General features: G+C 32.0%; 2 protein-coding genes across 2 annotated transcripts; both read left to right on the top strand.

Annotated features, from left to right (window-relative positions):
- The first annotated feature begins 3,294 nt into the window (after window positions 1-3,294).
- On the top strand, window positions 3,295-8,532 carry LOC131846582 (uncharacterized). The gene has a single exon (XM_059195918.1). The coding sequence runs from the start codon at window positions 3,295-3,297 to the stop codon at window positions 8,530-8,532; it is 5,238 nt and encodes a 1,745-aa protein (XP_059051901.1).
- Window positions 8,533-19,777: 11,245 nt separating this feature from the next.
- On the top strand, window positions 19,778-27,184 carry LOC131846611 (uncharacterized). The gene is made up of 3 exons (XM_059195949.1): window positions 19,778-19,961; window positions 23,376-23,574; window positions 26,607-27,184. The coding sequence occupies exons 1-3, from the start codon at window positions 19,778-19,780 to the stop codon at window positions 26,743-26,745; spliced, it is 522 nt and encodes a 173-aa protein (XP_059051932.1). The 3' UTR covers window positions 26,746-27,184.
- The last annotated feature ends 675 nt before the right edge of the window (window positions 27,185-27,859 follow it).

Here is a 27,859-nt window from a genome sequence, read left to right as displayed (position 1 = left end):
GTTACTTTTGTACAAATATTGAATTGAAATCATGATTAATTCATTATAAAATTATGTTGTCGTACATGTATAAAAATAACTGTCCTATAAATACCCCTAAATACATGCAATATAATATTTATATTCATTAAATTACGTTAGTTTATTAATAACAATTGTTATCTATTCTGCATGTAACCTTTCATCGGAGTAAAAACACTTATTTATCAGCCATTTAATTTATTTGTCTTTGAATCATTTTAAAGATTTGTAACTGTAGTAGGTAACTTATTATAGATTTCTCTGCAGTAAGTATAATAGTTACTGTGATACAAACATGTTATCATTTTAATACATTAAAATTGTAGCACAAGTTTTTCAGGATCTCTTTACTATTACTTTTCTTTACACTAAATATACATACCATGAAATCGTAAATCATATACATACGTATACATCAAAGTGAATAGGTTTGCAAATGATATAGTAATACATGTTGTAAGTACAATTCGGTACTATTGAATAAAGCCCAACTAAAGCCTTAATGTCTTTGCTAGAGATCGATCTATTGCTAAAGCCATTTGTTTACGTTAAGAGCCAATTCTGGTGATATAAATTCTTGTATACCATGTATTTCTATACATATTGCTAATATTGTGAATCTGAAGAATATGTTTGGGTCACCTATTCATGTCACTTAGTCAAGTAAACGGTGTATTCTGTGTTTAAGAGTGAGATATGGTAGTGAAACTTCGGGAAATTATTATTTAGGATTAAAAACATGTATTTTAATTTATCTTGCTGTTTGAGGTGCTGTATTCATTTTCAGTTTCACTTATAGCTCAAACACAGTTCAGTTTAACCTAGGTCAACTATAGGTCTCAATACTACGTAAAAAGTAAGAGAGAAAAGGAATGACAATAATTTACTAATAACATAAAAAAGAAGAAATAACACGGACGAAAATTAAATTATATGTAAAAAAAAAGTAATTGCGGGTAGCATTCCTTATAAAATTTTGTTTCGTTGCACTTTGCAATAAAACTACTAATGGTCACACTATGGTTGAGGTTGGACCATAATTAATTAAATGTTGAATTATTTAGGTTATATAGTCAATATAAAGTTCTATTCAAAGACTATAATATACTTCTACGCGTGTTTGTATCAAATATACAATTAAAAAACATTGATATTCTACACTTGTACTCTATATAAACTACGTGTGCAAAATTTCATACTCATCCGTCCGCGCAATATTAGTAAAACTGGGATACAAAGTTATTGGTTCACGTGTCAGCGCGAATTAAAAAAGTCCTCTAAATCACTCAAATAATAATATATTATTCAAGCTGTAAAGGTCGAGTAATTTAATAATGAATGTCTGAAAATGGACTGTAACATTTGAACGTTTCAGAATTGTGGTAATTGCCTCAGTTAATTGTATGTTCACACAGTCAACCCTGTGGTGTTTGTGTTATACTTCTGCCGAAGTTTCATCCTACTGTTGATATTTAACTGCCAGGGGAGTTTCTACACGTCATTACCAGAATATACATTACCTTAGATTACACATAAGTACAGTCATTATGACATTATATATTTAACTAAAAGCAGAATTCAAAAGCTCATCTATATTAATATTATGAAGAGGTAAAGTTAGTATGTTTGTTTGTTCGAGGTAATCTCTGGTTTCGTTGATCTGATTTTTAAAATTCTTATACTGTTAGAAAGGTATATTATCTCCGAGTGCTATATGCACGGACATACATAAAGTATTTATTAGTAAGTGTGTAATTTTCCTGCAATTATTGTCATTTTTCGCGGCACTACACCTTCAACATACCACAACACACCTACACTATAAATGTATATATACGTCCCTATAAAGTCTTAATGTTGGGGATATGAAAAAATCCTGCCCTCTGGCGGACGCGGCGCGCAACACTAGTGACACATTCGATCGCGGGAACGAACAGCGGTTACGGCGGTCATATTAAAAACTTGGTGCAAATTGGCGGATTTTTGGTGTATTTGGGGTGAGTATAGGGACAATTTTATATTTTATTTATTATTTCGTGTACACAAAAGTGATTAGATAATAGGCATCGGCAGAGGTATATTTGTAAACGCCCTGAACCAGCGACTTTAACGCGGGGTGACGAAAAGGTGACGAAATTATTACCACCCAATATCACTAATATATATATAAAATTAACATTGGTCACTTCGAGACGGATCGGAGTTTATCCTTTGTCGTTGTTTATTTCTAATCATTTACAGAAAAACACATAAAACGCGGATACACATATTTGAGGTTATTTCTACCTACGTAATAAAATTATCATAATTTAAAAACTATTTGCACACTATACACATAATTTGCGGTAATATTTATGTTTCAGTGTTAGGCATTGGTATATATATGTTTTGGTTCCCTCCCATATAATTATACTTTCACAATTTCATTACTTTTACATGACAAATACTTCACCTCACCGGCATATTTGATATTTTGTTGTTTAATTGCGGTTAAATTATTGTCTCCTGGATATTAGGGGTTATATTGTTATTAGTTTTGTGTTATGTGTTTTATTTTAAATCTAAAGTAAATAAAGACGGTCTTATTTACTTTTGGTAATAAATTTTTAAATGGTAGTAGATATAGTATTCTAATTTCATTACTTTAACTATGTATTAATTGGCCTTGCGTTCAATAGTTCGACTTCGTATTATTAAGTTGGTACTTCAAATCCCAACAACTGTTTTTGTTTTTTTTTTGTTTATTTTATTATTTACGTTATTCCTTGGAGTTTGTTATAAAATTTCAGTGTATTTGTATAATATACTATTCATAATTTTTTGTTTTTTTTTTTTTTTATTATTATTTTCATAATTTTTGCAAACAGTGTAACTAAGCTAATTTGTAATTAGGTGTCTTTAGAAATAGTTTACATTAATAACTATTTTGTGGTTTATTGTCGATTAATGAGCGTTAGATATTTGCGATAGTTTTTAATACTTGAATGGGAAAATTAAGTATTATTCCTGTAGTAGTTTAGGCATAACTTACTTTGTTTTTTATGTAATTGTTGTTACTGAATATACTTGGTTAGTATTAGTTATAGTGCCAGTTGAAGGTATTTGTATAAGTATAATTTGTGTTATTTTTTAAATATTTATAAGTAAATTAAACTTGAGTTTATTATATATTAAGTACTTTTACAAAATTGATAGTTCGCGTTTGCTTACGTTTTAATTGAATTGGGGTTTTGTTTTACTTACGTTTGCTTGTTTTGTCACTTACTATCGAAAATGACAACGGCGGTTAAGAAAATTCAATTTAGGTACGATAAAGCCACTCACAATATTGATTACATTTATGATCTCGTGCGGACAGATTCGTTAACATTGGAACAAAAGACTGAGTTTCAAGTTAGGTATGCGGACTTAGAAAATAATTATCAAGAATTTGATTCTATGCATTCGGAGATGCAACTAAAGGCGGATGAATCGGAGTTAGAGAAACTTAAGACGGTCTTTGAGACATATAATAAGAAGTATTATTTTATAAAGCGGCGATATATTGAGTTATCTCTTGAAACTAAAGCGGATTACTGTGGTGACAATATAAAGACCGACACTAATCTCAAGTCTAAAGTGATTTTACCTAGGTTAGCGCTGCCCTCATTTTCAGGGAAATTACAGGAATTTAATTCCTTCATGGAACTTTTTCAATCATTGATTGATCAAGATGTAACATTAACTAATACTGAAAAATTGTATTATTTATCTAGTTCTTTAGTAGGAGAACCAAAAACATTAATTCAGCATTTATCTATTGTCGGTGATAATTACTCCATTGCATTAGAATTACTTAAGGCACGTTATAATAATAAACGTTTGTTAGCGGATAAATTATTACACAATTTATTAAGCGCGGCACCCGTCACATATAAAAATTTGAGTGGACTAAAATTGTTTGTGAATACTTTGCTCGAAAATACGAAGGCTTTAGAAAAGATGAATTTTCCAGTAGATTCGTGGTCTTATATATTATTTTACATAAATTTTCAAAAATTAGATAGTAACTTAAAAAGGGATTTTGAAAATAAGTTTGATGAAAAGGAACTACCTGCCTTTGAAGATTTATTGAAATTTTTAGAAGGTGAGATTCGTAAATTGGAATCTAGTGCGGATCCTGATTCCAGTGCTCATATGCGGCGTAGAACGTCAGCTCCAGCGGTACGGGCTGTACATTCGGTAGTTCACAATGAAGTTAGCTCGGTATGTAAATACTGCGGAAAGAGCGGTCACTTCATCGCTAAGTGCGAGAAGTTTTTGAGTTTAAAGCCTACCATCCGAAAGCGACACGTAATATCCACTAACTTATGCTTTCGATGCCTTAATAGTCATAACATTGCTAATTGCCAATATAATCGAAATTGTTATAAATGCAATTCACCTAAACATCATTCCTTATTACATTTTGACATACCTGCGGGGTCACGGGAACGTCAACCCCGTTTATCTACTAATAATGTCCCAAGCAAGACGGATGCTACGGAACATCCGCCTCAGGAGACGGCTCCTACAGCTAGGGTTTCATCGGCAAGTACAGGCAGCAATGAGGTGTTTGGAGGAATGGCATCACAGGCCACTGGTACTTATCAACGGACGGTATTACTGTCAACGGCTATCATACGAGTACTGGATAAACACGGTTATTACCAGGAGGCACGTGCATTACTAGATGGCGGCAGTCAGGGTACCTTTATTTCGGAACATTGTGCCAACAGACTAGGCTTAAAGCGGTTGAGGTCTAATGTTATATCAGTCACGGGACTGAGTGGTATTCCTGTAACTGGCTGCAAGGGAGTAGTTAATTTAAATATAATGCCTAGGTACACAGATCTACCTGTTCTTTACACTGCAGCTACAGTGTTGAATAAGATCACGCGAAATTTGCCAGGTTTTTCCTTATCTCCTCATTTAGCGGAAAGTTATAGAGGTATACTTCTTGCTGATGAACAATTTTATATCAGTCGGGAAATTGATATTTTAATTGGTGCGGATATTATTGCAGATATTTATTTGGGGGATGGTACTATAAAGATACATGATAATTTACCTCGTGCCATGAATACGGTGTTCGGGCATGTGTTGACTGGGCCGGTTAGTTGTCCGGTTGCGGAACCAGCTTCTCAGGAGACTCATTTTTTGCAAACTTTTTGCTGTAATATTTCAACCGATAGCATTTTGGAGCGATTTTGGGAGGTGGAAGATATTCCTAGCGCAGTGGAAGATCCTAAGGATATGGAATGCGAGTCTATGTTTGTTACTACTCATCAGCGGGACGAGAGCGGAAGGTATGTCGTACACTTACCTTTTTTATCGAACAGGCCGTCTCTTGGAGATTCAGTTTTATTGGCTAAAAGGCGTTTTTTCACAATGGAACGAAAACTGCAGTTAAATGAGTCGCTGCGGAAAAAATATGTAGATTTTATGCGGGAATATGCGGAAAAGGGACATATGTCACTCTGTGTCGGAAAACCAGAAGACTATGATTCCGGTTGTTATATTATATGTCACCATGGAATCTTTAAAACAGATTCAGATAATATAAGAGTCGTATTTGATGCTAGCGGCAAGACTAGCAACGGAGTAAGTCTTAATGACTGTTTACATGCTGGACCAAAGTTACAACGTGATATTATGGAGATCATTTGCAGATTTAGACTACATAAATATGTATTCACTACGGATATCCGAATGATGTTCCGACAGATTTTAATTACTCCGAAAGATCGTGCACATCAACTCATCTTCTGGAGGGAGTCTCCTGATATGCCCCTTCAACTGTATGAATTGAACACAGTAACGTATGGTATGAAGTCTAGTCCTTATCTCGCAATACGGACGTTGAGACAATTAGCGGATGACGAAGAAAGGCGATTTCCGGCGGCAGCGCGTCTTCTCCGGTCTTCAGTTTATATGGACGATATTTTGGGCGGTGCGGATACCCTGGAGGAGACTCAAAGTCTTAAGCGGGACGTAGTGGATTTACTGAAGTCTGGCGGATTTGAACTCAGTAAATGGACGTCAAATACTACGGATTTGTTAAAAGACATTCCAGCGGAACATTTGGAGAAACCTCGAATTTTTAAAGACAACGCGGATGGGCCTAGCTTCATTAAGCTATTGGGAATACAATGGGATCCAAGTAGTGACAGTTTTTCTTACCATACCAGATTTAGTGATATGGAAATTTGTACAAAACGATCGATCTTATCGACATTAGCGCGGACCTTTGACCCATTGGGTTGGATCTCCCCTGTAATTTTTCAGGGAAAGATTTTAATGCAACGTCTATGGTTGTTAAAGTTGTCATGGGATGACAAACCTCCGGCAGACGTTGTTGCGGAATGGCAAGGTGTTTTTAACAATCTGCCTATGATTGAAAATCTTAAAATGGAACGATTTGCATTGGGAAACTCTGGAACGTGTTCTATACATGGTTTTGCGGATGCGTCTGAACTTGGATATGGGGCTGCTGTTTATTTGAGAACAGTGGGAAAAGGCGGACAAGTTAAGATCGTTTTAATGATGGCTAAATCACGGGTTTCACCTGTAAAGTCAAGGCTTACTATTCCGAAACTGGAGCTTTGCGGAGCAGCTTTACTTGTGCGGCTTGTAAAGTACGTGGTGGATTCAATTAACGAGCATGTGAACATTGAGGATGTTGTGTGCTGGTCTGATAGTACTATCGTACTTTCTTGGTTGCGGATATCACCCCATCTTTTACAGACATTTGAAGGAAACAGAGTCTCACAAATTATTAATTGCGGTTTGAATATAACGTGGCGACACGTACCCTCGGAACTGAACCCTGCCGACATAGCAAGTCGTGGTTGTCGAGCTTCGGAACTGCTCGAGCACAAATTGTGGTGGGGCCCCTCCTGGCTTCAAGGCCATGCGGATACCTGGCCTTTGAGTGAAAATAATAAAACTGAGTATGACTTACCTGGTATTCGAAAGACGGTGGTGAAGGTTCACGCGGTGATGGTCAAGAGAGATCCTATTTTTTTGCGGTTTAGTTCTTTGAATATGCTGTTAGCGGTAGTGGCGTATTGTTATAGGTTTTTTAGTAATTGTAAAAATCCAAACCATAAGGTTACCGGAGTTTTGACAACAAAAGAACGACAATCGGTTTTACTGCGGTTGATAAAACTAGTCCAAATTGCGGAGTTTGCGGATGATTTAAGTTGCCTCAAGCGGAGTAGTTTTTGTTCTTTACGTTTAAGGCGGCTTATGCCTTTTATTTGCGGGGAGGGCCTTTTGCGTGTCGGAGGACGCTTAAATCATTCCGATTTGTCATATAATCGAAAGCATCCGGTTCTTTTGCCAAAGGATCATCCATTAACGAGTTTAATTATAGATCATCATCATAAAATTCACTGTCATGCGGGATCGACTGCCTTGCAAGCCATTTTACAGACTCAATTTTGGATCATTTCGGCACGACAAGCTATACGTACCAGAATTTTTAAATGTATTTCTTGTTTTCGGACAAAGGCTAAACCTACAGAACCATTAATGTCTGCCTTACCTACGGATAGAGTAGTTGCTACTGGAGTTTTTCATACCGTGCAAACGGATTTTGCCGGACCATTTATAATAAAATCTTCTCGTTTACGTAACGCAAAACCATTGAAAGCATATCTTTGTGTTTTCATTTGTTCTTCGACTAAGTGCGTTCATCTTGAATGTGTTACGGACCTCTCGACAGAGGGTTTTCTTGCGGCTCTAACGAGATTTACGTCTCGACGCGGACTACCTAGTGTGATTCGTTCGGATAACGGCACTAACTATGTAGGTACCAATCGACACTTAGATGAGGTACAAAGGTATTTAGCTTCTCGGGAAGTACAATCGCAACTTAGTAGTAACGCAGGGAAACGCGATATTACCTGGCGTTTTAATGCACCTGCAGCGCCTCATTTTGGCGGTCTTTTTGAGGCAACTGTAAAGGCGGCGAAGACTTTATTGCGGAGAGTCATCGGTGACCAGATATTGACATTTGAGGAGCTAGTAACTATATTCACTAAAGTTGAAGCCGTCCTCAATTGTCGCCCATTGTGTCCTCTGACGCAGGATCCCCAAGATTTGGAGGTGTTAACACCTGCGCATTTTTTAATCGGACGCTCGTTATTATCTGTACCGGAATATAATTTTGAAGACATCCCAAACTCACGGTTGAGTCGGTACAATCTAATTCAGGCTCTTTCACAGAGATTCTGGAGAAAATGGAGTGAGCGGTACCTCCATTCTCTTCAAATGCGGAATAAATGGACGTCTCCTATAGATCCTCCTAAGGTGGATGACTTGGTCCTAATTAAAGAGGAAAATTTACCTCCTTTAAAGTGGAGATTGGGCAGGATTGTAGAATTGTTGCCGGGTAAAGATGGTGTAGTACGAGTGGTAAGGCTTATCACTTCAACAGGCACTATAACTCGTCCGGTTGTGAAGATTTGTAGACTCCCCACTAACTAATGGTTTCATATTTATTTATTTCATTATTTTTTTAAAAAAAAAAAAAAAAAACTTATTGTGTTAGTTTTCTTGCGGTATTTTTAGCGATTTCTGTACATGAGCGGTCTATATAATTTTATAATTTTTGTCTTTCTGTATTTATTTACTTTTTGTTTTGATAAAGGCAATCAGCCTTTCTCGGGCGGGGGGATGTGTAATTTTCCTGCAATTATTGTCATTTTTCGCGGCACTACACCTTCAACATACCACAACACACCTACACTATAAATGTATATGTACGTCCCTATAAAGTCTTAATGTTGGGGATATGAAAAAATCCTGCCCTCTGGCGGACGCGGCGCGCAACACTAGTGACACATTCGATCGCGGGAACGAACAGCGGTTACGGCGGTCATATTAAAAACTTGGTGCAAATTGGCGGATTTTTGGTGTATTTGGGGTGAGTATAGGGACAATTTTATATTTTATTTATTATTTCGTGTACACAAAAGTGATTAGATAATAGGCATCGGCAGAGGTATATTTGTAAACGCCCTGAACCAGCGACTTTAACGCGGGGTGACGAAAAGGTGACGAAATTATTACCACCAAATACCACTAATATATATATAAAATAAACAGTAATTAATAATTAAAAAACAGTACTCAATTTGACTGTATTTTTTGGTAAACCGTCTCATCGCCAATACTGCACTGATTTTAACCGTTCTACTTGCATTAAATTTCTCTAAAAAGAATTCTAAAATAGTGCTCTACCTGTTCACAGACGTCGCACAGTATGTATTAAGTAAGTAGTATTAAGTAGGTATTAAGTAATATTATTCTTAAATAAATTCATAACAGTGGTACAAGTAAGTGAACTAAAACAACAGTATTGTTATATAATATTATGCACATTAAGTGTACCAAAAAAACTGTGAACTGAATCGCACGACCCAATTATATTTACATAATTACCCGCACGTTACGTGAATTCACGTAATCACTCGGTACGGTCGGTCAAAGAAACTCTACAATGAATTATTTATGTTATATTTGTTGCTATACTTTTATGAGAACTGAACAATTGACATACGAATGCTTAACGATCTGGGTGAATATTTTTGTTTTTTTTATCAAAGGTATATAGTGAGAAAATGAAGTAAAGTTACAGCACTTGGGTAGTAGGTTTGCACCCGCCAACGAGATGTGTTAATTCCTACGACTACCCCATCTAGGATAGTAGTCGTGATAGTATATTATAACTACTATAAGCACTCTTTACAATGACAGGTTTTCAATATGTTTCTTAAAAGCCGAGCAAATTTTAATGTCTTCGAACAGAGGAAAGTGAAAAAAACAAATATGGACAACGTATATTTTTTACAACATAATTTAATTTTAAAGGCTTGGAGCCATGTATTCTGTTCCTTTTACTCGATTTAAACAACATTTCAAATTGATATTTGCTATTTCTGATAATTGAAATATAATTATCATAAATATCTGTAATAGACTTTCACGAATATAAAAATCTTGATTTAATGATAGAGGTATATTAAGGAAGAATAATTAAAATCATTAGAATACAAATGGTTTCAAATTTTACACATATTTTGATGAAACTTTTTTAGATTTTTGTTATGCATAAATGTATAATTAAAACATGTTCGTATTTGCATCACAAACGTCGTTATCAAAATTCTTAATAAAGAGCGCTCAAATAAAAAAAATCCTGGACAGGTATTTTTGCATATTCAGTGTTCACTTTATAGTACAAAATAATAATGTTCATTTTAAATAGGAATATTTTGTCTTCATAGATGGCATTATAGTAAGTATACGTTGCCATTCATAAGGACTTACTTTTTAAGCCTCTATATCTTATGACTTCATTACTTATCTTATCCTCCACACGGCTTGCAAAGCAAGTTGCAAATGAGTGATAAATATTCAAACATATCAAAGTCCAGCTCGGCATATTAATCTAGCAAGTAAAGTGAGTTTAATCTGTTGTTCTCCCATTTTTTGTGTCGTTGCTCCATAAAATTTAATATTTTCTTACTCCTAATTGAAAACGGCCAAGAGAAACTTTTTAAACAGGTCTCGTAAAATTTGCTAAGTTTCCTTAACAATATATCAACATTATGTCCCATTTACGGAATAACAAGCACTAATGCGGTCATTTTGCGTGAGTTACGTACAGCTCCTGAAAATTACAGTACAAGTTATGATTCTACTAAAACTGAAAAATATGTAGAACAACTAATGGTAAGTTTTAAAATGAACTGTATATTTTGAGGCTACAATAGACCATATGAAATAACATATTATGATTATGTAGATCTGAACAAGTATTGTAGAATTTTAGGGACAGGAATATAGGATTACCTACTTTAGACATATCCAGCCAATAATCTAGTGATAATTATAAACCGATATATTTGGCAATTAAGGACATAGTATTTAGTTATTTCTGCCTACCCCGTAATGGATCTGGCATGAAATATATATATATATATATATATATATATATATATACTATTATATGATGAGTTTCATCATGTGTAAGACTGTCTTGTCTGTGACTTGTCACATTGTCTCTAATTAGTATTGTTAGCCTATTTAAAAGTCAATAAAGAATATATATGTATTATTCAGTATTCCATGATATTATAAACTCGATTTCTTTGCCCTCACAGTCTATTGTCCTTCATATTAAAAGTACCGTACACTCGTCAAAATTAATTGTTGCTTAATTAAACACGAAAGTATTGCGCGTTCGCCATAATGGTCCATCGAGTACAATATAGTTTCGTCACGATGTTTTATGGCCCCAGTGAGATCTCGTTCATTGCGTCGAGCGAAATATTTGGCATTCGTGATCGTGACACCACGGAAACTGCGCCAGTAAAAAAAAATATATCAAACGCTAAACGAATATTAAAGAGAAGCAACACCATGTATTACAAGTGTTTTGTTATTGTTTTGATCATGAATTCAACTATTTTGACGTTGGGAAAATGTGAGTCTTAATATTACATAATTATTTTAATTACATATTTTTGAAACGTCCATGTGGATTTTTATATTAATATAGGATTACTTATAAAGGGTAAAAAGTATATGCTGATGTAACCCGAGTTTCAGTAATAATATTCATAACATTAAACTTTGTTTGGAAGAGATTGCTTTGGGATAAGACCGCTTTTGGTGTTTACCGAAATTATCGAATTACATTTTTTTATATTCTGCAAAATAAAAGGAATTATTTGATGTATTAAAACATCCTAATAACGATGAGTAACTGTTAATAATAAAATGTAACTATATTTGTAATGTCTCAAATTTAATATTTTTAATCTAAAACGTAGGAATGTAATATATGTTATATTACATTCCTGGTGTTGTTATAATGGAAAAATAAGTGTTATTAAATCGTCACCAAAGGCTGTAAGTCCACAGTATAACTTAGAATCAAAAGAAATAAAATTCCATGTCAAAATCCGTATTGCTTTTGTGGTAATATCAAACTCAGAACAATTTTAGTTATGAGGAATTGTTGCATTGAAATAAAAAGAAAACAAATAAAAAATAGGCCAAAAGTGAGTCTTGGAAGTTGAATTACCAAGAGACCTTACAGGTTTCATTCGGCACGGTGTATTAAAATCTAAAACAGAATCTTCGTACATACTTAATTCGGGTTGGGAAGAGCCAAATCCCTGTTCAGCATAACATGTGTTTATATAAGCTTTTGTATTCAATGTTGAATAATAAAACATAAATCGTACTTACCTAATTTAGGTACTTACCTAAATAAGAGATATAGATAATTTTAAGAAGGAAAACGTAATACTATAAATAAGTCAGTGTTTCTGATTTTTCTAAAACTTGTTCGGCAATTGATTTGAATGTAATAATTCAAATATAAAAAAAAAATCCTAATTAAAAATCCATAGAAAAGATCGAATTTACGAACTTTTGGCAATTATTGGTATATGCACAAAAACTAAAAATTAACGTGTTATAAAAAGTTTTGCTAATAATTTACTACTAGGATAAACAATTTACATTGTAAAGTGTTTTACATATTACTAGCTGTCCCGGCAAACGTTGTTTTGCCATACAAATTAATAATGCTATAAAAAAATAGGGGTTGGTGATAGAAGAGTGAAAATTTAGGAATGTATGTATTTTTCATACCAAAATAATAATAAAATGAAAACAATATATTACGTCGAAAAATTAAAAAATATATATTTAGGGGTGGATATCCCTTACCACTTAAGCGTATGAAAAATAGATAGTAGCCAATTCTTAGACCTACTGAATATGTATATAAAACTTCATAAAAATCAATCAAGCCGTTTGGAAGGAGTATGGTAACTAACATTGTGACACGAGAATTTTATATATAAGATGTAACATTTTAACAAATATTTTTTATTTTGAAGTTGAGAAGAACAGCCGTGGACTTCTTTTTAGCACTTATGTTAATTTAATGAATTAAGTAGAAATATATGTTAAGGGTAACTAGACGGTCCAAGAATTGAAATTGTACGAAAAACATTAAATTAATGAAGGTCCACGTAATGCGTATTTGAATAAGCTGTATGCTTAAAATTCTGTTGTCTTGTTTGGAACTTGGAATAATACCGCAGAAAAAATGTAAGCTTGTATTATTTATGTGGGAATGTTTTTGTAATATTTTTTATGATGTTTTACGTTTAAAAAAATATTCTGAAGAATTTGCCATTTTTCGGCCACTTATCAAGCAATACGTAATGTAATTATTATTTTTACTTTTAATCCAGTTATCGTAAAAGTTATTAAATGTACCAGATTGGTACATTGATAGTATATTCAAATGATGAGGAATATTTTTGTTTATTTTCACGTATCGCGTGACATGCTAGAAAATATTCGTAAGGCAAAACTGCGGTGTAATAATGGTTAGCATAGATTAATGATGGTAATTTTGCCCCTAAATCCGTTTCCATCTCACAATGTCACTAAAATGCGGCTTTGTATTAGTTATACCGTTTCCTTTGTTCGTTCTTAAATCCTAAAACAACAATACATTAAGTTGATATGACTATAACTAAAGTAACGCATACGTTACGAGTTTACATAGTATAAAATGAAATCATTTTCGCTTAGAACTTTTAAAACTATAACAATTTAAACTACGCAACTAATTTTAATGAAGTGTTTAGCAGGGGGCGGGTAGCTAGCTAGCTATAAACGTTATTATATAACAAAGATATAAATGTCAAAATGTGTAAATTAATACTTTCTACTAATATTTTACATATCCAATATTACTTTCAGTGATGCTATATTCTAGACTTTTTATGATCTTTCTTCTGTATTACATATTCGAAATAAATTTCAAAATTTGAATAACTACCACATTTAACAGTTTCTTATTTTGTACACTATCATCATTATGCAATAAAACTGTCCAATTAGTCCCATTTATGGAAAAGTAGCTCGCCAGTGTTGCGCCATAAAGATTTATATATGAAATAAACATTTCTATATTCCTACAATATTTATTATAATCATATTTAAAAAATGTTAATTGCTAATCATCAACAACTTCAATACCTATATCAATCGCTGGTCTATCACATGATAATTCTTTCTTTCAAATGGTATTACGATGGTATTACTTTAGTTGTAAAATCTTTTCTACATTATTATTGAGAACGATGCTATAATAAATATTGTCTTTTTTTGTCATGTATATTACACTCATTTTATGCACGATGTGAATACCATTATAGAGTTTCCATTTTCAACAAAAAGAAAAGTTTTGTATGTTGACGACAAATTTGAAAAGTTAGCCCTGTACGTACCCCAATTTTAATACGGGAGTGTACCAGGTGTCTTCACAGATGTAGGCTCTTTTATTATTTTTAAGGGTGGAACAACCGTAATCCCGGAATAACAAGGCTTTCTAGGGCCGCCATAATGGGGTGTTTACGATACCACGCTTTTGTCCCTCGGGCTCACACTTTTAACGAATTTTTACTACTTCTTTCAACAATGTCTGAATTTAATAATTATCTCATAATGAAAACTAATGCAAATATTTTTTGAGAAATATTAGTCAAACACAAATCATTATACATATTAACAAATGATATATAAATACTGATATTAAATTATATGAAAGGTTTAAATCTTTTGATTATGTTCTAATACATTATATAACGTATGTTTAGTATATGTAAACGTTATGAATATAATTTGCTGAGTCTGTGACTTATTTCATAAACTAACATTTGCAGTCTTGTTGACCGATATTTAAATTTTTTATGTAGCAATTTACAAATATTTAAATTTCGATAATATTTGACATAATCAATAAAAGCTTTTATTTTATATAACTAATGGTCCGCCAACTGGTATATGATAACATTCGCCTATATTCAGGAATAGTAGCCTGATCCTATAATTTTACTGCGTTTTTACTAATAGCTAGTATTAACAGTTTATATACTTCGCTATGACATGCTCATTCTACTACTGGGAATGTATGCCAAGCGATATTATGGAACTATGGCACTTTTCGATTGCGCTGGAAAATAAAGTAGACAATAAAAAAATTCTTTTGCAGATATTTTGTATGTTGTATTATATATTTTTACATAACTTTTTATGTTTGTAATTCGCTTTTAATACATATATACTATCTACTTATACACCAACCGGAGTATCATTACTTATAAAGCTAGCTGGTTCGTGGTTGATATAAGTTAGATAGAATTATCTATATTATCTACAGCCGATGTAGATTTTCTACACAGTTGTCTCCATAGATAATTCTATCTAACTTATTTCAACCACGTGATGTGGTATACGGTAATCTTAGTCGCATATTATCAAGGTAAAAAAATTCGTTAATATCTAATAATCTAGCTCAACCAATTGGACAATACGATTTTCACTAATAAATTGTAGAAATCTCCCCCTGAAACTTGTTTCATTGCAGTCTGTTTACAAATTAAAAAGTTATTGTTATTTCGAATACGTTACCGCGGATTTGAAGTCGCAGGCAGAGCTAGTATATAATATTTCACGCTCTATATAAGTTATACTGTTGTCAGACAGATGTCTACCCCATTGTCTCATGAAATACTTCGACATGGATGGAGGGGTGACCATAGATCTAAGTCTATGGCAGTTGGAACAGTAATCTATTTCATTTCGTAAGGACTACGCATGCGCCATAAAGCTGGCATGCGCGCGTGTTTACTTTCAATCTTTACCTTGTATAGTGATAGTAAATACCAATAGGATTATAAATATAACTGACTAAAAATACGTTTCATTTATAAATATTTTAAATATATTGTCGCTGTTTGTCAATATTTTTATTTATTTTTTTTTATTTATTTATATAACTTTAATGCACACAGTACAAAAGTAACAGTACATTTGGTGGACTTAACACCATGCGGTAATTTTTAATTTTTATTTTGAGGATATTAAGTATCTCAACTAAACAAATTTTATTTTTCTTTTTGCCTAGATCAATTTTTTTTTAACAACTACTCGGCAAAGGAATCAAATAACGTAGATAATCGGCCTTGCGTGAATGAACTAATAATTTTATTAATTAGTTTGTGTGCACTAGTGATTTAGTAATGCCAACCAGCCGGTTATAATGAATATAATTACGAAATCTAACCCCGGTTGGATTTCTATTGGTTATGGTCAGTTTTACTCAAGTGTTCAGAAAGGTAGTAGTGCTACACATATGGAAAAAGCACCTTAAGGAATTTAAAAACTAAGATATATGTTCGTAACTCGATCAATGCTATTCTTAATTTAAAATCTTGTTTTATTTTTTAATAGTGTGTTAAATAGTGCAATATGAATTTAATAAAATTGTGTTATATATGGACCTTGTTATCTGCCTTAGTATTACAATGTTTGTCTGCGCAAGAGACATTTGAGTTACCCGTGCAATTATTTGGATTTCCATTCATCATATTAGCTGTTCGATTGACAAACTTTATCAAGAAGTTGTCATATGCCTTGAGTCCAGGTAAATGCTTAAAACATATTATGTAAATATTCCAAAATTTATTAATTATAAATATTAGGTACACAAATAATATATGGTATATTTTGATAGATTTGGCAATAGCTATATTGGTATAGCGCATGCAGTTTAGTCCGAATCTAGTTTTATATTTATTCGCGCCAGAATGAAGACATGCCTATGTATATTTATGATGTTGTTAAAACAAAGGACACAATAATACCAAAAAAATTAAGGGGATGAAATAGAATCGCTTATGGTAACTATTGCCCTCATTATTTCAATTCAATTCTCTACATACTGCTTAATCTACTAGAATATTCATTATAAACTAATTATTATAACTTCAGAATGAATATAAAGATCAAATAAATTAATTTGTTACGTATTCACTTAACTAATGTTATCTATTTATGAATTAATTATTTAGTGAAATATATAAGTAATTATCGAGATATTTTATTGAATAACTATTTATCGGAACGTAAACTGACAGTGTTGCATTTCCCGTGGGCATAAACGCTGGGATTTATTATTATATCCGACAGTTGAAATAAGCTGTGAAACCTGAAATCCCATAAATGGCGGGAAAATTATATATTATATTATGCTACAAATTACTAAGAACATAATAACATAATATAAATATATGACTAGTACATTATATTAAGTGAGTTAGAATATGTATGTATAATAGTGAACTTACTATATACAATTCAGAGTATTATATTATATTATATATGATAATAAGAATATTATATATACATTAAGTGCTAGGTATTATAGAACTAAAAATATATACATTGCTGGTAAATAATTAGTGGCGTTTTTTAAACTGCTATAAATAAAACATTGTATATGTATAAAAAATAGATAAAATACAATTCTTGTAATTGTATTCTATCTATTTTTACAGGTTGTTCTATATATAAAAAATAATAAATGAAAGTATGCATAGTTTGATTTTTTTATTACGTGGTAATCTACATTATAGAAGTATTTTTTAAAAATAATTTTATCCAAATGTGCTTCGTTTTATTCTTATATTCTAATTTTCAATCACTACGCGGCATAAGCAAGTAAGTAAGTAAAGTAAGCTCTGTAATATCTCAGATGCGTAAATGATTATAGAAAATTCTTTATTAAGAGAAGATATTTTATTTATATTTACATATATACGTGTATTAAATTTATATCTTTAATTGTAAATGCATGGCATTGACTTTTATCTGCTAAAGTGTCCTTGAGTGGCTTTACTAAAATTGGAATCCGAACTTCACGCTACAATATTAATATTATAGTTATGGTCTATTCTAATAGCTGACAAGTGTCCTAAATTGTTTCCGACAAAATCCTTTTGATAAAATTTTATATCTGACAAATCCAAATATGAATAAATCATTTTGAGTTTAAGTTTTAAAATATAGTGTCACCAATAAAATAAATCTTGAATTAATAAATTATTATTGAGGATATAAAAACCACTTTACAATCCAATTCCAATCTCAATGTGGTAGTCGCCTATAACGTAAACGTAATACTTGTCAGGGCCAGAAATCACAAAGTAGCAAATTTAAATTGACACAATCTTGGTTTCTGTTAGACTCGTATTTTCTAACTTTGGTAATTATTTATCAAGAACAGAATAGCAAATTCAGTACTCCCAGCTTTACTTATACATATATTAATGGCCACGCTCTTGTCGGTGGTCAACAAATTAAATGGCGAAATATTATTTATTATATCGCTATTTAAGATTATGGAAAAAAATGTATGGGTCAGTTTATATTTCTGACTGATTCTCCTGTGAACGAAACACCGATAGAAATAATGAATTACTCTAAGGGACAGCGGTAGGTTATCCTCTATCACATTGGATTCCAAAATAACGAGCGCAATATGAATATGTCAATTTGGGATAATAGTTAATGATATATATAATTTAGGTATATATTTTATGGAATTACGATACCTACATGACTTATTTTCCTATTCCTACAATATTCTTCTCATCTCTATGTTATCAATGGCTTGAAATGAACTTACATTTGTTATACTAGGTATGTTTATCAAATAACTAGAAATACGTCAGTGTTTATTTAAAAACTATATTATAATTACTATACATCTCACCATTGTGAAGCATTTTACATATTTATTAAATATATGTTACAAGGTTTGTATAAGTAATTGATCTTGGTGACTGGTTATACATAATATTATAAGCCATAACACAAGCTCTGCTTGCCTTCATGTCTGAATTGTCCTGGATTATTATTATGACTAGTTTTTACATGCCTACGTCTACTATTTTAAATGAAAAAATAGTGTATGTTAGTCTTCAGGATGCAATTTGTCTTTATGTTAAATTTCATCAGGAAACAACGATGGGCTCCTGTCATGTTGGATTCAAAATATACTGTGCAAAATGTTGCGTTTCCCGTTGTGCGAATAATTATCGATAGTTGACAGTTCCTACCAACCCCATCTGGGATGATAGTCGTGACAGTATGTTTTTTGTGTTGTATACGGCATAACTGTTGTAATAACCCAAAAACATATCGTTACTTTATTTATTGACTAATCATCGGTTAAGTATAAAGTTCAGTTTAGTACAGTATAATTTTGTGATGTTTTATAGGTGTTTCAAACGTGGGAATACCATAGAGACACTGGTAATAAGTAAGTAATATCGTAACTCCGCGCTTAGTGGGTTAAGACCTATGACATAACAGTTCGATTGACCAACAATAAACGCAACTCGAACCATTGCTGGAGAAGGTGTTGTGTTACGTTCCTTGTCACGTACATATATTTTTTGCAGTACAATCTTAGCTGTTCAAGTGACTAGTTCACAATCTCATCGCGTTTCTGACCGCGTGTTGTGTTGAAACGGAACGCAAATTCATGCGTAATTTGTGTTATAGTAATTTGAAAATGGAACATTATAGTTTTTCGATGTAAATATCATTGTCTATTACGTTGATATATTATGCGACTTGAGCAGATAACAATTTTATTTTTAATACAGTCCTTGTGTAATAAATATTTTAAATTATTCATGAGAGTCACATGTCAAAATAAATTATCTGCCTAGCAGATATTCATGATTGCGAAATCTTTGACTATTTGAGGCTAATACTACTGTATAAGTTACTAGTTAATGGTTGTCTGTACTTAGGCTCAGTGTTTTTAAGAAATAAAATTATAATGCAGTGGTGTGGACTCTATTTCGTTGCTATTAAAGTGTTGTTGATGTTTTATCTTTGTAGTGAAGTGAATAGTCAAGAGACTTTATTTGAATTACCGGTACAATTAGTTGGTTTTCCAGCCATTACTGCTAGTGTTAGGTTAACTAATTTTCTTAAAAAGCTAACATACTCCCTTAATCCCAGTAAGTATTATATTGGTTATAGTACTATTACTTTAGAAATATCACGTATGTTTATTTTCTGTAATATGATTTTTTTTATTTCTTATACATTTTATATCTGTGTATTGATAATAAAAAAATATTACAAATATACCAATATGTAATTCTCATGTATCTGTGTTTGTCACCTAAATTTTCCTATTGGAATGACAAAAATCTCTCGGACCACCTGATGATGAGCGTAAACTTCACTATATACTAAACAGTACATTACGTTATCATATGTCACTTGTGATACTACTCATGCGTTGCCATAGCAGAGGACTGATGTAAAGCATATTTTCATTGCCTAATCATATCCTGAATAAGAACAAAAACAAGAACTGACTCACAGATTACAAAGTAAGCTGTTCGGCTTAAATAGTTGTAACGTAGACGACTATTTATAATTTGCCACTGCTGAAAAGTAGAGCTCCTTTGACCTTTGACGATATTATAATACTATTTAAATATGTTTGACATTAGGAATGAAATATCACTTTGCTTTATTGGAAACTCTTATCTTTCGAACGCCAGCTTGAGCCTGTCCTTTTGCTCACTATGCAACTTCTAGATATGCTAACATTAGGATTTTTAGAGGTCCTGGAAATTGTATTGGACATATTCAGAAATTATGTACACACATGTATGCACATGTTATTACAACGCGATACGGTTTTTGAATTTCGAACGAGCAGCAAGAAGTATCTTTTTTTTATTATTTTAGTTGTATGTTGCTATCCAGGCAGTTTAAATTATTATAAACTTTGATATTGAAACAAAGGATGTGTAATAATTTATATAATAATAAACTAGAAAGTATATGATTTCCATGCCATGATGCCAACAACAATGAACGAGTACTAGACCACTTAAAATAAGGAGAAACTTATGCCTTTCTATAGGGAATCGTAATACTGGTACTAAACGTATGCAAGAGTTTAGTGTCAATAAAATACTAGATTTGTTTTTAAAAAGTTATAAGACAAAATGGCTTTTAGATAAGATACTTTTGACATCGGTTTAAAGTTTTTTGATATCTGTAATAGTATAACTATAGATATGTAGTCGTAATATATAGACTCTATATACTCTGTGCAAGTATGTTATTTTTAGTCAACCTATATGAAAACATTGTATAAAAAGTACTATCAACACGAAAACGCGTGAAATGAATGAACATTTTAACTGTATCGTATATTGTCAACGATTGTAAAAAAATGTATCTAACATGAAATGCAGCATACATCAGCATTATTCGTGACATGTTCAATTTATAGTACCATTTTCAGTCACTGCAGTGTAATAAATGAATTTTTGTGCAATATACAACATGCCTTGACGTGATGTATTGCTCTCTGAATTTATATCGCCTCTGACTTAATTTGTGTGCACTAAGAGGCATAAAATCTACAGAAAGTTAATAAATTTATATTGTATAACTACCCACGACTTTAATACGAGGTGGATAATTAGAGGTATATAGATTAGAAGATAATCAATTAATTAATAGATAAAATTTTGAACTGTTGTCATGATAAATCTAAGCCTTTTCTCTGAGAATATTTGAATACAGTATGTCAGGAAACCAGTCTACTGCCGGATCTCTATTATTTTGTGTTGTTATCGGTATCTTTTTTACGTTTCAATTCTCAATATTAACTCACCGAGTCTATTTGAGCCGCCAAGCAGCTTGCTTTAAGGCAGTGAAATTATAGAAAAATTATTAAAAGGAATAATCTTAGTCCTCTGGAATGACAACGCATGAGTAGTGTCACGGTCGTCACATGATAACGTGATATCATAATTCTGTTTATGTACATATGAGACAGTTGTCATTTCCCATAGGGTGGGTTGTCAGTTTGTTTCCAATTTTAAATACTGTGAAATATCGTGTTTACGTTATTTATTTATTTATAATGCTTTATTGCACTAACATTAATAGTAGAGGCATTGAAAAATATAACAATAAATTAAAGCAAGAAGAAGGCGCAGACGGCAGTCTTATCGCTAAAAGAGAGATATATCGAAAGAGAGTATTACGAAAAATAAAGTTGGTGGCACATGAGTGGAAATAAGTTAATCCCTACAGTTATAATTTAACTGTATATGTTACCAGTTTAAGCTATAAATAAATACACGGAGCGGTTACGTTTAGGCTGTCATTAACTATTCAATAACAGCGATATACAGAAATGTATTGCACTAAGTATTAATTAACTGGTTTATTTATTGATACCTTGATTGCATGAGATTTGAAGTGATAAATTATACTAGTCATATTTTTTTATGATTACTACTGGTTCAAGTAATTTACTGAGTTGCAAAGTATAAGTAGGTAATATGTGAATGCGATCGATTGTCTGAAGTTAACAAATATTTGTTTATTTTTGGTGGTGTTTATGGTTCACAGCGACAGTCACTTACCATCAGGTTGGCCGTCAGCTTGTTTGTAATTCAAATTACACAATAAATAGCTACATAAATATACACATTAAAGACCTATGAACTACTGATATGTATTCTGTACTATATATATTTTGAATTAATTTTCACATTAATTTAATTAATTTACTTTGTTGATCAAAGATAAAGGATAAAGTTGGGCAAAAGTACAAGCTTATATAGTACAATATTTTCTGAGTAGTAGTGATCGTATAGGCAAATACTCTGTAATTCAGTAGTTTTGGTGAAAATAATAATATTTTAGAATATAATATTATTAAAGAAATTCGTTTCCTGTTAAAACAAGTGCGAAGATTTCTAAAAACGATGCTTAATTTTTGTTAGTCCAATTAAAAACATAAAAGTACGAAATATTAGATGCTCCAAACTTTAAATGGCTGAAACTTTTTCCAAACAACTTGGAATGGTAATTAAGATGATAAGAGTCTAAAATTGTTGCAAGTACAGGAAAATAAAAATTATTTTGGATAAAATAAAAATAACAGTGTGGAATTTGTATAATATACCTAATATTTACTTATTTCTACTCATCCGACTTCTACTCATAAGAAAAATTATAATATCATTGTTGATGACCATTTTTCGTGGAATAAAATAAGTATACCTACCTAATAATTCCATAAAATCTGATTATAAAATGTACATTTACATTCATGTAGTTCAATTATAGACACCCAACTGATCTTGTCAAATCTCTTCGGAATGTACCTATAGAGCTTTCACCTACTGTTTTTTCATAGATTGTACATCAGCATCAGCTTTTACCATCAGCGTACCTACTAGAACATATAATTTATATTCTATGCATATATTTTTATACTCCAGCACTGATTAACAGACGTCAATATCTACTAAATACAATGAATATAACAAGGTAAATAGACCTCATAATGTTACACGTTTCTAACCCATTATTTTTTTACATTCCAGCGACATATCGATCGCGCAATCGTCGTGAACTGTCATATTTGAGTGACACTATCGAGCCATTCGATGCTCTAGAAGTTGAGAAATATATAGTCGGCGAGTTCGGCGCGCGAGCTTGCGTGTTTGAGCGCGTGTGCGCACGCTATGCAGCGAGGGCGCAAGCACAACCGAGACCGCAGCTAGACTGGCCCGATGTTTTCAGGTATTTTTTTATTGAGGAATTTGGCCTACAGGTGCTTTAGACCTGTAGCTCTGTGACCTACATAGATCTATTGTGTTCATTCTTTTTTAAAGTACACTATCTAGAACCGTTAGGGACAAGAATTAAAGGACATTCTTAGTAGCGATGCTTTTTATCTTATCAGGATAAAGTGTATAGTTTCCAAAGGAGATATTATGTTAATTAATGAGTGGGCTACAACCAAATAGGAAGTGTAGTGGCGTTTCATCTTCCGCTTGACAAAATCTGCAGATATTAAGAGTCCTACGTTTGCCATGTGTTTATTCTCTTCTGGTATTACCTAGTCTTTCCTTTTTTCATACTACTTTCCAGACGTGGTAGTCAGTGTAATTTTTATTAATATAATTTATTTTTAAGAAGTATTATTATTAATAATATCCACATAAATTTTATTCCGTATAAATAGTTGTTCATATTCCACTAATTGTTACTAGTTACTTGTAGCTGGATTTTGGTTCATAATACCCGGTTTCTGTTACATCTTGTATAATCCACGACTTAAGGAAACAGCTTCGCATCTAAATACATATAAGTAGTTCGCTACACTTCCAAAACTTCCTCTATTACGAGCTATTATGAAACAGAAAACGACCTTGACATAATCTGCCCATTAAGTTTCTATGAATATTTCATAACGTATACAAATTGGAAGATTCAAGGTCGCGCCGAATTGTGAGTGGCATCCAGGTCAGCGACTTGGCGAATTGCGGACACTTCGTTTAAGAATGCATTATGCGCCATCCGGTGTGCCACAAGTGGGTCACGTTGTAACAGCGGTCACGCAACCGTGGGTCACCGTACACTGTCTCGTCCACAGTATTCCACTCACGCATCCATTGCTATATTATTGATTTACTCCCAGAATACAAAATTTAATTACATATTAATATAGTTAAACGAGTTTTAACGCGAATAATTTTATCAACCTTTCTCAACGTTTCGACTAGTTTGCACTAGCTGTGGTCACGAGCTGACTCAGGCAGTTGTTGAACTATGTATATTAATAATGTTTACTAAACGCGAAAGTTTAAAAATAAGTACAAAATTCTATATTGAATTGCCAAATATTTTTGCTGTTTTATTTTAATAATAATATACATTCACGTCTGATATCTTAAATGGGATTTTCAACAATAAAATTTTAATTAATCGCCAGGAATTGAAAAGATATATGTAACAATTCAAGAAATTATAATAAGTAATTCATATTTCAAAAACGTATTTACTTATAGTTTTAATATAGTAGATGGAAATAATGTAGGAGTGCAGAAAAAAATAAAATAGATGAAAGCAATTTATATAAAATATTTATAAAAATTAACTACATAGACAGAACCTACTTTTTTATCCCATTCAATCAATAAGTTTCAGTGACACTACGTAGATGTGACCACAGTTATTAATTTACAACCGGATCGTGTCCTTTGAGTTAGTAATTAGTATTTTACGATTGTTTAAAATGATTACAGAATGTAATTGTGCGCATATTAAATTCAATGTGAAATCTCAATTATAAATAATTTGTTCGTGGCCGAGACCCCACAATAATTCTATTATTTACTATTTAAACAAATTTCGCAAACACGATTTCTAAATTAATGAATAAGTCGCACCTAATTCGTTAATAATTTTGATTGTTTCCTTTAATTAAAGTTAACGCACTCTCTTATCCGATTAGAGCATTGTAATAAAACAAGTATTTTGATTAAGTTAAAGTAATGCAAATAAAGTACTAGAAGTAATAACATTAAGTCAGTTAAAATTACATCGATTTGAATAATATTTAAAATTCTGATATACATAATTCTTTTAAAAAGTTGTTTATATTACTGGTTTATCTTATGTAATTATTTTTTTTTGTGTTTTCCAATATAATTATGTAAGTGTCATATTTAAATGAAATTTAGTTCAATCTAGTATTTTGCAGCAAATAACTGACAAGCATCAATCCATTCTCACAAACTTTCGTGTTAATATTTTTATTTAATCGCGATGATGGCAGACAAGCATACGGCCCATATAATAGTAAGCATCCCATATTTTTAGTAAGTTGACATTTAGAAGAATAAATATGTAAACTATAATAAACATAGACACTATCAAAACTTCTCAATTTATGGGAGATCATAAAGTGCACGTTCGACGTCCGAGGTGAACTGCGTTTATGCAATAGCAAACGGCACTTTCACTGTTTACTGTTCTAATGACAACTCATATACATCATTTAAATTTGAACCTTATGACAACTATTTTTTGTCTAATATACATGAGCAATGGCATTCTCATTTAAGCCGAGATGTATAATTTTGTATTTTACTTAATATGTGGCAATAACGTTCATTTTGCAGCAGCATGCAACTGTGAGATTGCAATACTCTCATTTGTGGGTTGCAGCACGAAGATCAATCTTGATGTGTATCATAGTAGTTCCGTATATCTTGCCTCAAGTTTATACGTATTTGAACAATGTCATTATTACACAGGAAGTATTTGAGTTTAGTTACAACGCAATGAAGTAATATACAGTGCAGCAATGATTTCATATTGCATACGTACGCCGTTTAAATTAATATTCTTCTTTATTATTATTTTGCTTTTAATATTGAACACTCTCTGACAAGAGTTACTCCGGATTTGGACAATATTAATAGGGATATATTAAGATCCAATTTTAATACTACTTCTTAAAAAAATAGCTATATACACATCGTTGTTATAACAATACGATTATGCCAAATCATAAAAAATACCTACAGCAAATGTTTTTATACATAATCATATTTTATTCAATAATTTTAGTGTTCTTTTTACTTTGTTTACTTTTTCCTATTGTTATTACGTTATTATTAATTTATTACTTATTGACTAAGGCAATGCGCACGTGACATCCCTTCAGGCATCCATAGGCTACCGTTTACCATCATATGGGTTGTATGCTTGTTTGCCACTGTAGTAGTCTAAAATATTTTTTTATATTGTTTTTTTATCCACAGCCAGTACAAGCGTTCATCAGATCAAGCAAAGGAGTTCTATTTGCTGAGCGTATTCCTCGGGGACATCGTAGGGTCACCACAGCTCTGCCATCAGCTCGGGAAACGAAGAGGTTGTGATGATGCACAGTTAGGAGCGTAAACCAAAACAAACTAAGCCTAAGGTTTTAAGTAATATTTAAGAAAATTCGTATATTAAAAAGTAAATAATCGGTTTATTTCAACTGATCTTAAATATGTAGACTTATAAAGGATCCGTTACGACTTCGTACTAAATATTATAGGAATCTTATTTTCAAACAAATGTATACAATCTAAGTTTGTTGCTGATAATTATTTCGTCTATAGTAAAATACATTATAGATAGGATATGATAGGTAGAGTTACCTGGAGAATAATGGTTGGAATAAGCATGCCTAATGGTCACTACCCCCAGCCTTGAGGAATCGACAAAGAAGAAGACATTATTAAAACCAATAGGCGAAACAATTTTTAAAGTCGGGTAAATCTTTTCTCTGCAGTTAGCGGCAATAAAAATCATCTTTTTCTAATATTAGTATAGAGATATGCAGGTTCATTATGCTCTAGTAGAGTCATTTGCTATAGTATACTGAATAATAAATAATAAATCGATTAATTAGTAAAACTTCTTTCTGATTTAAAATTGGATTTCAGAGTAAACAGTTTAGTTGATGATTCATGTTCAGCTTGTAGTACATTATTACTTTCTCTCTATATAGTATATTTGTAAATTTTTAATTTAAAATACTTAATAAAACAAATTAAATGCAGCTAAATTTTCTCAAAGAACTTATTAATTCATTTGGTATGGTTTATGTATAGTTTAGATATGGTATATGTACTTACTTTGTTAACAATTATATCACAATTTTAGTTTAGAGTGGGATAATAAAAAAAGAAAAACAATGTGTGTATATTTTGAGATATATGACAAATAAGTCAATTGTCAATCTGACTAAGTGGTAACCGTCGCCTATATATATACATTACGGTCGCCGATAATAATGCTCAAGTATGTCCATACTGAAAAACTGAGATGTCATAACTCTTATCCTTTAATTTTATTGTCTTAGTCCACCGAAAACAAATTAGCGTCTGATATAGCACAAGTTTCACGCTTTGTAAATTGTTTTTCAAGTGACAGAAGATTTTTACAGTCTACCTTCGATAAATCTAATAAGTTTAGTGATTCAGGCGTCTATAGGCTACGGTAACCGTTTAACAGCAGATGAACC

This window comes from Achroia grisella, unplaced genomic scaffold (genome assembly GCF_030625045.1).
Source record: "Achroia grisella isolate CSIRO2021 unplaced genomic scaffold, CSIRO_AGI_Agris_v1 utg511, whole genome shotgun sequence".
Lineage (NCBI taxonomy): Eukaryota > Metazoa > Arthropoda > Insecta > Lepidoptera > Pyralidae > Achroia > Achroia grisella.
This window is presented reverse-complemented; position numbering and strand designations above follow the sequence as displayed.